Source organism: Lactuca sativa, chromosome 9 (assembly GCF_002870075.4).
Source record: "Lactuca sativa cultivar Salinas chromosome 9, Lsat_Salinas_v11, whole genome shotgun sequence".
NCBI classification, from domain to species: Eukaryota; Viridiplantae; Streptophyta; class Magnoliopsida; order Asterales; family Asteraceae; genus Lactuca; species Lactuca sativa.
Genome location: NC_056631.2, coordinates 172,589,276 through 172,601,370, shown reverse-complemented (window position 1 = coordinate 172,601,370; position 12,095 = coordinate 172,589,276). Strand labels below are relative to the sequence as shown.

Sequence of the window (12,095 nt, the reverse complement as noted above, 5' to 3'; positions counted from 1 at the left end):
CCGGTCACTAACATAGCATCATCCTATATACCAAGATTCCAACCTTAACCAGGTCTCTAACATATACCATCCTAACTACCAAGATGTAAACATATAGCAAAGCAACAACATAACAACTACCCGGATTTCCATCCGATAAAGGGCCGCCCTTGGTGCCTTAGACCCTGTCGATATAGTGAGGATAACTCACCTCGCAAAGCCGATCTGCAGAAATAAGATCACGCTGCTCCAACCTCCGACACGAACTCCACCGCTGATTAAAACCAAGTGACTGAACTCAATAATATCAACAATTACCAAAATACCCCTGGGAGTCAACTGGTCAATTCTTGGTCAAAGTCAAAGTCCTCAGTCAAAGTCAAACTCCGTGACTGACTCTACTCGCCGAGTCAACCTACTGACTCGTCGAGTCCCTATGCTCTGAAAACTCCCATATCCCGGCTCAACTTGCCAAGTCACCCCAAGACTCATCGATTCACGACTCAACCAAAAACGGTGAGGGTTTCATGACCAGACTCGCCGAGTTGTTCTTCCAACTCGTCGAGTTCCTGCCTATCTTCATGTAACTCGTCGAGTACACCCATGTGACTCGCCGAGTTCCTACGCGACTCATGCTTAATCTCTAGTCCGACTCGCCGAGTCATCTCCCAAACTCGCCGAGTCCAACGTGAAGTTCCATAATCTCGAGTCACAGAGCCACTCCCTTACTCCAAACACTAAATCAGGGTCCCTATGGTTCATTAGCAACATAAAGTTGCTACCTTTACGTGCTTCCATGACCCATTCATCAAAAACCAAGTTAAAATGGAACCTAACTCATTAGGGATGGCTTTTGCATACTAATCAAAGGGCTTTCTTCACATAGAATCCATATGGAACTCAGATCTGGAGTTTCAACTCCAGATCTAACTCATGCATCAAGATCTCAACATAAATTCTTCCAAACAAACCCTAAAGCTCCAAAAAGGTGGATCTAGAAGGAATAAGCCAAGATGACGAATCCTTACCTCAAAACAACCTCCAACTGAAGAGTAAACCAAATCTCCTCAAGCCTCCTTGATCCAAGCTCCTTAGTCTTCAAGATTTCCTTCTTAAATCACTTATCTAAGCTCCAAAATGCCCCCAAGGCTCTTCTCTTATGATTTTAGGGCTTTTGGTCCTCAGAGGGGTAATAAAGGGCCGAAATGGGGGCTTAAGGCTCCTTAAATAGGGTGCAAACCCTGGGGATTAGGGTTTCTCATTCCAGCACAGAGTCGTCGAGTCCAGCCACCGACTCGGCGAGTCCGGTCACTTAACATGTGCCCGGCACACGCTTCGACTCGACGAGTTGAAGCTCCTACTCGCCAAGTCCTTCTTTTCCAAACTTACACTTTACCCCCTAAACTCTTGATTCTGACTTGGGATGTTACAATTATAGCCCCTCCCCATAAATCTTCCTTCAAACCTAGCCCATAATTTACTTATTTAACCCTGTCCTCTAAAATTCATTCCAAATGAAGTCCTTAAGTTACCACATGACCCCTCCCTTATCTTTTCCTTTCAAACTAAGTCCCAATAATTACCACGGAGCCCCATGTGTTCATAAATATTTATTAAACTAACCCGAAACTTACATTTTAACCCCCAACTTCTATAACTATTCATTTTAGGCTTTTTATTTGTTTAGTTATTTATTTTATAAACGGGGCGTTACATATACTTTCAGTTGTAGTTACAGACTTATCCAAGTGGGAGACTGTTAGATTAAGGTGTCTAATTCAAGTTCTTTTTTGGTTTCCCTCATAACTAAAACATTATTAGAATGACATTTATAGAGAGAAGATGATTTATCAGATTATTATATCATTAATAAACTAACTGAAAATTACGAGGAAATAATTTGTTAATATATTATATGATTATTATGTTAATTGGAAATAGATAGTTGGTTTATTACTTTATTATTTGATTAATAAATTAATTTGATATAAATTAGAATTGATAAATTAATATGATATAAATTAGAATTGATTAATTATTAATCGGAATTTATCTAGAATTAATTCGGGATTAATTGAAATTAATTGAAGGTGTAAGGCGTGATTTTGTAATTGTTCAATAGTTGAACAAAAGTGGAAATTCTAGAAGCATCCATATCGTGAATGGTTTTTTAGAGTTTCTTAGGGTTTCCGGAAGCCTCCTGATTTCATAAAAGGAAAAGATTTGAATTTGGATTCAATTTATTATTTAATTAATTCAAATCTTCATTTGCATGCAACTTACCTAAACTATAAATAGAACCCATTGACTTGCAATTTTCATTCACATTAGCTAAAGGCATAGGAACGAAATTTCCTTCATATCTCCTTTCTCATCCTCGTTGTAGGGTTTCTGGTTTTGGGTGTGAGCCATTAGAGACATCATCCTTTTGGTGCTTGCTTTCCAAGAAACTTCAAGAGGATTTGATTATTTGTTATAATAATCAAAAGGTATGTAAACCCTAATCTTTATGTTAATTTTGATTTTCATAGCCTCTCTTTAGTGTTTCTTGATGTTCATGGTTTATTGATATCAATAGAGAAAACATATATCTTTTCTAAGTTGCATGTAAACTTAAGGGTTTAAATGTGTTTCCTCTCATATGTATTTTTTATAACCTAGAAAATCCATCAGAGGTATCAGAGTCTTATTTTTCTAATTGATTGTGCATAATTGTGAATTGATCAAAAATAGGGTTTATGGAAATTAAATCCTCATGGTCTTAAATTTTCGAAAAAGGCTTAGGGTTCTTGAAAACATAGCCTCCATCCTACTAATTTTAAATGCCTTAAAATTTGAACAATTAAAATCTAGTAACCCTAATACCTTTATTTTCGAAAATTGGAAGGGTTATTGGATTAGGATTAAATTTAAATTATTTTATTAATTGTTTAATTAAAGACAATTAGTTAATCCCTAATGATTTAAATTTGAATTATTTTATTAATTGTTTAATTAAAGATAATTATTTAAATCCTTATTGATTTAAGTTAAATGATAATTGGTAAATCATTAATTGGTTAAAATTAATTAATTATTAAAAGTTCAATTTGAAAATTAATTTTTAACCTAGTATTTTGAAAAGTTTTAAAATACATCTTATACTATATATGATATGTGTAAGACAATTTAGTCAAATCACTAGTATGCCTCATTCACGAAACTACACTATAAGGGGGTATAAGGAACTGACCTATAAAATGATCGTTGAATGGGTGTCCACTCTCACCCACTGCTCCTTTGTGTTGATGGATGGTCGTTAGCCGAAGAAATTTAATAGGACATAACCTCTTAAAAGTATAGTGATATTAAAGTAGTAGAACCTTTTATATAAATCTCAACTCTAGTTACTTTAGGAAAAATTTGAAGTGTATGCTAATCCATGAAAACGCACATTGTTTCTTTATGAGTCGTTAGTGGAGCATATGTGGTTAACCGCATACTAATTTGGGACTATAAAGATGAAATGATGAAACAACTTGTGTTAATAATTCTTAATGGAGTGTGTGTAGTTAATCGACACATCAATGGGAGAATAAATCGACCAAGGGTGGTTGGGCGGGTTTGCATGGATATTCACATCTTAATTATGATCCTCGACATCCCATCCACAATTGGTAAGATCATAATCGATATTAAACATGTCATTGATATGATTCAATGAAACTCAAAATATTTAGGAGTTTCATGTAATTGAAGTTGGTGAAATGTTCTACCTACCTAAAATAGATTTGAATTTGATTACGACATCCCTCTTTAAAGTTCGAATCGAAAATATGGATCCTAACCTTAATTTAAATTTTGGGTTAATAATTAAGGATTAAAATCAGCTAACATGAATTCTCTCTTCTCCCAATTTTAGATGTTAAATCAAGAAAATGATGGTGTTCCTCATTCTTATGGAAATAGTTTTCCTCAATCTTTTGAAGAGTGTCTTCAACATTCATATAAAGGTGAAAACGTCTTATCCTCTTCGAGTAATGGTGGAACTGGACATCATGCTTCTTCAACTCTTCCATTTCCTCCTCATGTGACTCTCCCAATGTCACGAGTTGAAAGATATGAAACAACTCAAGCCTTTTTGGCATGTAAATATGAAGATGGAAATTTTGTGTGTGTGCACATTCTAAAAAATGAATTTGTACATTGACAAATTGGATAGGATGGGTGTCGTGTTTCCGAGAGAGCAAGCCATTAATTTGGTTCTTCTTTTGCTTGCAATGTCATATGATCGGTTCATTAAGAACTTTATTTGAGGAACCTCGACGTGACCCGAATTGATCTGACCAAAATGTTGATGGTTGATGAGACAGAAATGTTTAAGAACACATCTGAAGCAGAGATGCTTATAGGGTCTAATTCCAAGATTTCCATGGACATTGTCAATGATGGCATTGGTGGACCAAAAAAATATGTAAGCTTTTGCTTTTTATATTTTATTTTCAATGTAACGAGACTCAATTAAAAAGCATGCAAATGTTATATAAATAAAAACATGAGAAAAACTTTTTTCTGTAAAGGGTTAAAATTTTAAAATATATGTATAAATAAATGGTAAAAAAATTAAAATAAACTCGTAATTACTATATAAACGGTAGAAAACAGTTAATCAAATAGACATATAATGAACCAAAATAATAAAGTTATTTTGCGTGTTAGATATTTATGTTAAATGTATATTAAAAAAAAGCTTAAACAAAAATAAAATAAAAAAAATAAACTGATTTTTAAAAACAATAAATAGTAAAAAAAAAAAACTAAATAAAAAAAATAAAAAAGCCGATATTTTAAATAAATAGAAAAACAATATGAAATATTGAAAAAAAATTGAAGAAAAACACTATTTTGATAAATATTTTTTAAACTATATGGTAAATATTTTTTTCGTTAACCCCATTTTGGTTAAAAAATTTATTTTAGGGGTTCAGCCAAAAACGAGATAAAAACTAAAATGCACTAAATGAATAGTTAGATTTGATGATATATGGATAAAAAATAAAACCACACATAAACGTTTACAACGAAATTTACCCCAAATAATATAAAAAGTGTTCGCCAATTAAGAACATTAAAATTTGACACACATAAAAATCAAATATCACATTTTATTCTCTGGATAAAATTATTACAATCTATTTTAAAAATAATAAAAAAAAAACATTACAATTTATAACACCTTAAAAATAATAAAATAATATTATTATTCTTTAGAAATTAGAGCGAAAAAAAGAGTAATGAGATTATTATTACTTCACTACAATCAGAAACCCAACGGATCATATCATGGTACCCCCCCGCCACTACCACCAACCTGAATAAATTCAAAATTTCCCTTTAAGCAACAAACAGACAAATCACATTTCCTTTTTTTCCCTAATTTTCTCAAATCCCCCAAATTAATCTACAAACAACCACTACATCTGTTTTTCATCAGATAATTCCTTCTTTCTGCCATTAATCTTTGCATTTCTTTCTCTCTGTTGGACCATAATTCATCATCTTGTAATTCATGCTTTCAAGGCAGTAGAAATTAGTTTAAAAACAAGAAACCCTCGATTTTAACGCAAAACCCAGTTCCGATTTTGCTTATTTCGGACGATTCTTGTTTTTGATGCGCATATAAACATAAATGATGATTGTATGTCGCTTTTACAGCTCATAGTTCCATAATTTGTTTGTTAGGTTTGAAGTTTCTGTTCGCCCCCAAATTGTTTTTCGAGGAAATGTTCAGTTGTTTGGGTTAGGTTTTGTAAAGTTCAGACTGAATTGAATTTTGATTTTCTTCATTTTACGAAATTTGTCCGTTTCTGGAACGCAGGCTTCTATAATCTCTTCATTTTTTTTCTAATCTGAATCGGATTAGGGTTTTAAAGTTCTTTTCGGCATTGTTCGAATCTCGAAGACGATGGTTTTCGTCTATACGTCGATTTAGTCGGCCTTGATTTCAAATCGAGTGGACGTTGTAATTTGGTGAAAATGATAGTTCGGAGTTCTTTGGAGGAAATGCTCGACTCTCTCCAGCGGAAAGAGGAGAGCAAGAAGCCAGCGGACTTGCCGCCGGCGTTACCAGCACGGCCGGCATCAAGGGCACGTCTTCCTAAGCGTCCAGGCCTGGCCATGTTTGGCGTGTCGCCAGAGGTTGGTGACAGCAGGAAGCAAGATGTTGTCAGTAATGGTAGTTTTGGCCGGAAAAATGTGTTGGAAACTCCTTCATGTGGCGAATCACCTTACACCATGGCGGCTGTGCATGAACATAGATTGGCGGAGAACGGTGGTGCCAATCTTGCCACTCCCTCACCACCACCCTCACTGGCTTCTGGATGGGATAATAGCATCGATTATTATATCAAGAAGGTAAGATTTCATGGTTTCACCTTATGATTCACAGATTCCTTTAATCTCAATTCTTATCAAACATAAACTAATTTGGTTTTTCTTTAAAATCCTATTTGTTTGTCCACATCTGAATTTTAAGTATCAAATAGATCACTATTTTAACTTTCATATTGATAAAAGCTACTGAAAAAAGCTATAAAAAAGACTGTAGCTAGAAACTAAAACCAACAGATAGGAGTAGGACCAATAATTACAGACAAAATAATGGTTGCAATTGACAAAATTTCAAATTCTAACATACTGCTTGTTTACATTGACATAAATATAATATCACCTAGCCATTAATGATGTGTGACTGGTGTCTGAATGTGAGTGAGTAAATGACTATTTTACCCTTTCAGCAACTCCGAGTATGGTGTCGTGTCCAAAATGGGTTTTGGGAGTTGGGAAAGATACAATCAGCATTTGGAGGAAAAGCATCTGTTATACTTTTGGATGGAACTGTAAGTCTACTACTATAAATACATCTGCTAATTGTAATTAAATATAAACTAAAATATAAAATTATATTTATTTTTGTAGGTGATGACAGTGTCTACAAGAGATCTCTTCCCTACAAATACAGAAATCCTTGATGGTGTCAACAATCTTGTAGAGCTTGGTTACTTGAATGAGCCATCTGTTCTATGTAATATCCAGTATAGATATCAACGTGATGTAATTTATGTATGCATAAATATATTTTCCATCACTTATTGAATAATGAATTTTACTTACTTACATACTTCCTTCATTCATCATAATCTTTTTATCCTTCATGTGAAACAGACTATGGTGGGGCCCGTTTTATTAGCAATCAATCCCTTCAAAGATGTTTCAGTTGCTGGAAGTGATGTCATCATGGCTTACAAAGAAAAGATTTTGGAAAGTCCTCATGCATATAAAATTGCAGATGCTGCCTACACTCACATGATGAGAGGTGAGTTTTACAGATACTTGAGTATTATAATAAAATAAAGACGAGGGTATTTACGTAATTTGACTCTACTTTTTGTTATGATGCTGATGCTTGCAGATGGTGTAAATCAGTCGATTATTATCAGGTTTGTTAGTTTGTATTGTAACTTGAATGAAGTGAAAAATCATTTTTTTTTTTGAAAAAATGGAATTTTTGTTTATTGTAGTGGGGAAAGTGGAGCTGGAAAGAGTGTAACAGCAAAGTTAGTTATGGAGTATTTGATAGAAGCTGGGAAGAGTGAAATGTCAGTCAAAATAAGTCAAACTTGCTGTATATTGGAAGCTTTTGGGAATGCAAAAACATCAAGGAATAAAAATTCCAGCCGATTTGTGGGTTTTTTTTTTTTTTTTTTTAAAAAAAACTTTTTTTTTTCTTGAAAAGGTACTTAATTTTTTTAAATGTGGTGCAGGGGAAACTAGTTGATATTCATTATAATTCAGAAGGGATAATTTGTGGGGCTTACATTCATACACGTAAGCAATATTTACTTTTTAAAGTTTATTTGATTTACTTAAGTTTTACTAACAGGTTTTAAATGTTCTTTGCTTAAACATCAACAGTTCTTCTTGAAAAGGTACTTATTCTTTTTATTATTTTCAAGATTTTATCGTGTCAATTCAAAAACGAAATTATTGAAGTAATTTTGACTTTTTTGACCAGTCAAGAATATCTCATCTGTGTCGAAGTGAAAGGTCATATCATATCTTTTACCAAATGTGTGCTGGTGCTCCATCTGATATGAGAGGTTTATTTATTTATTTTATCTCAAAGTTAATTTATTATTATTGAGATTGTTTGCTCAAAATTATGTTTTTTTTATTTTTTTATATCTCTTGATAGATAAATTGAATCTAAGAATGGCGAGTGAGTACAAGTTCCTGAATCAAAGTGGATGCTTGAAAATTCATGATGTTGATGATGCTCAAAATTTCAAAAAACTGATGGTAAATTTGATTAATATTATTATTTGGAGAACGAGAAATTAATTAATTTATATTATATATTGGATCAGGAAGCCATGGATGCCCTTCAAATTTCTCATGAAGATCAAGAACGTGTCTTTAAATTGGTGGCTTCAATTTTATGGTTAGGGAATATATCATTTGAAGTAATCGATCATGAAAATCATGTTCAAGTTGTCACTGATGAAGGTATATTCTTGAATATTCATTTAATATTATTTAATAATAATACATTAATTATCTATGAAAATAATTTGTGTTTTATCAGCTAGTCGAAGTGCTGCTAGGTTGATGGGATGCAATGTGAAGGACCTCATGATGACTCTATCTACCAATAAAAACCAGCAGCAGGTATTTATTTATGAATTTAATATTCTAATTTAGTTAAAGATATTTAATTTAATTTGATTTTTGTAATAGGCGATTGATGTGAGAGATGCATTGGTGAAATTTGTTTACACAAGTGTGTTCAGTTGGCTTGTAGAAACAATTAATAAATCACTGAAGGGGGAGAGTGGTAGTAGGTGTATAAGCATTTTGGACATCTATGGCTTTGAGTCATTTCAGGTATATAATTTATTTATTTATTAAACTCATAATAGAAACTTAAAATTATATTTGAATCTTCAGAAAAATAGCTTTGATCAGTTGCTGATAAACTATGCTAATGAGAGGCTGCAGCAGCACTTTGTTCGACATATATTTAAGCTTGAACAAGAGGTGAGAGAATCAAAGGGCTATTTTTTAGAAATTTTATGTAGTTTTTAATAAATGAGTTTTTATTTTTTTTTATTTTTAGGAATATGAATCGGAGGGTATTGAGTGGAAAAAGGTGGAGTTTGTGGACAATCAAGGGTGTTTAGACCTCTTTGAAAAGGTATTGATTCTTTTATGTTCTTTTTTTGAAAAAGGTATGATTTTTTAGGGCAATTTCTTTCATTTTAAAAAAAAAAAAAAATTTATATTTGATGATGGGTTGCAGAAAAACATGGGGCTACTATCTATACTAGATGAAGCTTCAAATACATCAGAAGCCACTGATTTGACCTTTTTCAACAAGATCAAACAGCATTTGAATTTGATTTTGGGGTTTGATGATGAAAAGGGATCTTTTAAGGTCAACCATTATGCTGGGGAGGTCAAATATGAGTCAACCGGGTTCTTGGAAAAGAACAGAGACACACTGCACTCTGATACCCTCCAATTTCTCTCATCATCCTGCAATAATTTTCTGAAAACTGATTTCGATAATCTAACTCTTGGGACAAAGTTTAAGGTAAAAGATTCACGCCCTTTTACCATTTACCTTTTTACCCTTTACAAGTGAGTTTACCTTTTTACCGTTTTTGTGATTTTAATCTTTTACAAGAAGCGAGTTTACAGCTTTTGAGATTTTATTTAGCTTAGTGAGAGATAAACATGAAAATTACCTAACTATCCCTACCTTTTTTTCAGTACCAATTGTTCAAAATGATTCAAATGTTGGAAAAGTCAAACCCACATTTCATCCGATGCATAAGACCAAATGCAAAACAACTTCAGGGAACATTTGATAAAGAAACCGTGTTGCAGCAGCTGAGGTGCAGTGGCATTTTGGAGATTATAAAAATCTCAAAATCACGCTATCCTACACGTATGTCACATCAAGAATTTGCTAACAGGTGAGTAAAAGTAAAAGTAAAACCTTTGTTTTTTACATAAGAATAGTTAATAGCGCAATGTTTTTGATAATTTGTTTTTATATAAATTTAGGTTTGGGTGTCTTCTTCTCTCGAAGAAAAGCTATTGTCAGGATGTGTTGAGTACATCGGTTGCTGTTTTGCAACAATTCCGGGTTCTTCCGGAAGCATACCAACTTGGGTACACCAAAATATATTTCAGACAAGAACAGTTTTTGGTTTTGGAGAAATTAAGAAAACAAGTTATTGAAAATAAGGTGGAGAAGGGGGTTTCTGGAATTGGAATTGCTTGTGATTTCCGTGAACTAATGGCAGGAGTTGTCACATTGCAATCATGTAAGAAAATTTGGTTGTTTATTTTTATTTTTATTTTTATTTTGTCACGTTGCAATCATGTAAGAAATGTGTTTGCAGTTATTCGTGGTGAAAATTCAAGAAGAAAGTGGAATGTTGTTAGAAAGAAGCCAAGAGCAAAATCAGTGGATGAGAATCTGAATGCAATTGTATATATACAGTCAGTTTGTCGTGGGTGGTTGGCTAGAAGGTATTTCACCCATGTCTGCAGCTGGAAGATGTCTACAAAGGTAATTTTATTTTATTTTATTTTAGAAACTAAATATAATTTAACAAAATGGTTGTTTTTTTTTTTTTTGGTGTGTGTATAGGGTATGTTGCAAGATAATCTTCCGATTATGCCCTCGGATGTTATAGAGCTGCAGAAGATGATCATCAAGGGAGACATGTCACTGAGTCAAAAGGAGCAAGAAAATACGGCTTTGAGGGACCAAATTAAGCAATTTGAAACACGCTGGTCTGAACATGAAATCAAAATGAAGTCTGTGGAGGAAGCTTGGCAAAAACAGATTGCTTCTTTACAGGTCAATTTACCATTTTACCCTTTAAGTGATTTTACCTTTTTACCCTTTTACCTACCATGTATTTGTTGTTGAATGGTGCAGAAGAGTCTGGTTGCAGCCAAGAAGAGCCTTGGGGATTCAGGGGGGGATGGCGTTGGCGTTGGCGGCATTTCTTCAGGAACTCAAAATCTTGTGGAATACAATGGTGGTGGTGGTGGTGGTGGTGGGGTGGTGGATCATCTATCGAAGGAGTTGGAGCAAAAAACACATGATTTTGATGATAATGCTAAAGCCATTATTGGACAACAACAACAACAGATGCCTTATCTCAAACAAATGGAAGAGTTTAAGAAGGTCAAAGATAGATTTGAGATATGGAAGAAAGAGTACAAGAATCGATTAAAGGAGACAAGGGCAAAATTGGTAAAAGGTGTAAATGGGGAAGGAGGAGGGACAAAACAGTCATGGTGGGGGAAGTTAAGCAAGAGATACTGACTAGTGTTTATACTTTATATAGGTTTGCTTCTTCATGTTGTTTAGAAAAAAAAAAGAAAAATCTTATATCAAATGGTAAAGTGTTTTTTTTTTTTTTTTTTATTTTATTATTATTATTTTTTTTTTATATTGTTGGGGTATATGGGTTTCAACTGTTATAGTGAATTGTGAAAATATATGAAAAGATAAATTTCTTTGTTTTCTTTCAATTGTCATATAAAATTTATACCATTCAAATTATTTAATACTTGCTGTTGAAATAGTTATGGAATTCTTTTTTTTTTTTTGGATATAACTGAATACACGCTTTTAGCAGTTTCAAATCATTTCATTTTTAGATATACTTTTACTCGTTTTACCTATTGAAAGTAAAATATAAGCTCTAAGTTAGTGCATCAAGTGGTTTTTGAAGAAAAATAATATTTTAGAATCAAGGTTACAACAAATCAATTTAAAAAATAAAATAAAGTAGCGAACCATTTATATAAAAATTTTATAACCAAATACAACAATAAAAATACCATGATCCGGCATTCCATAATAATAAATGTAAAATAAAACGGCGCTATCACAACTTTAGATGTATTACAAACCTTTCAAATATTGAAAGGAGAGTTGCAATGCCAAATCAACCTAATAGTAAGCCCCACCGGTAATATATAGGATTGAATTTTTTTATATTTGTTGAATGAAAAGAAATATTGTTGGTGGGGGATTATTTATTCACTGT

General features: G+C 32.9%; 1 protein-coding gene across 1 annotated transcript; it reads left to right on the top strand.

Moving 5' to 3' along the window:
- Positions 1-5,300: 5,300 nt before the first annotated feature.
- LOC111895463 (myosin-2) lies at positions 5,301-11,426 on the top strand. The gene is made up of 21 exons (XM_023891538.3): positions 5,301-6,372; positions 6,756-6,857; positions 6,937-7,080; positions 7,183-7,333; positions 7,430-7,457; positions 7,539-7,701; positions 7,782-7,845; positions 7,933-7,946; positions 8,033-8,117; positions 8,213-8,316; positions 8,385-8,523; positions 8,603-8,685; positions 8,755-8,901; positions 8,965-9,054; positions 9,134-9,211; positions 9,317-9,610; positions 9,790-9,995; positions 10,087-10,349; positions 10,428-10,597; positions 10,679-10,891; positions 10,973-11,426. Exons 1-21 carry the CDS (start codon positions 5,995-5,997, stop codon positions 11,363-11,365), a joined length of 3,309 nt encoding a protein of 1,102 aa, XP_023747306.1. The 5' UTR covers positions 5,301-5,994; the 3' UTR covers positions 11,366-11,426.
- The last annotated feature ends 669 nt before the right edge of the window (positions 11,427-12,095 follow it).

Bases quoted from the DNA above. Each gene is read 5' to 3' on its own strand.
- LOC111895463 (XM_023891538.3), top strand. From the start codon at position 5,995: ATGATAGTTCGGAGTTCTTTGGAGGAAATGCTCGACTCTCTCCAGCGG. The intron at 8,686-8,754 runs GTATTTATTTAT...TTTTTGTAATAG, and splicing joins CCAATAAAAACCAGCAGCAG to GCGATTGATGTGAGAGATGC. The intron at 8,902-8,964 runs GTATATAATTTA...TTGAATCTTCAG, and splicing joins ATGGCTTTGAGTCATTTCAG to AAAAATAGCTTTGATCAGTT.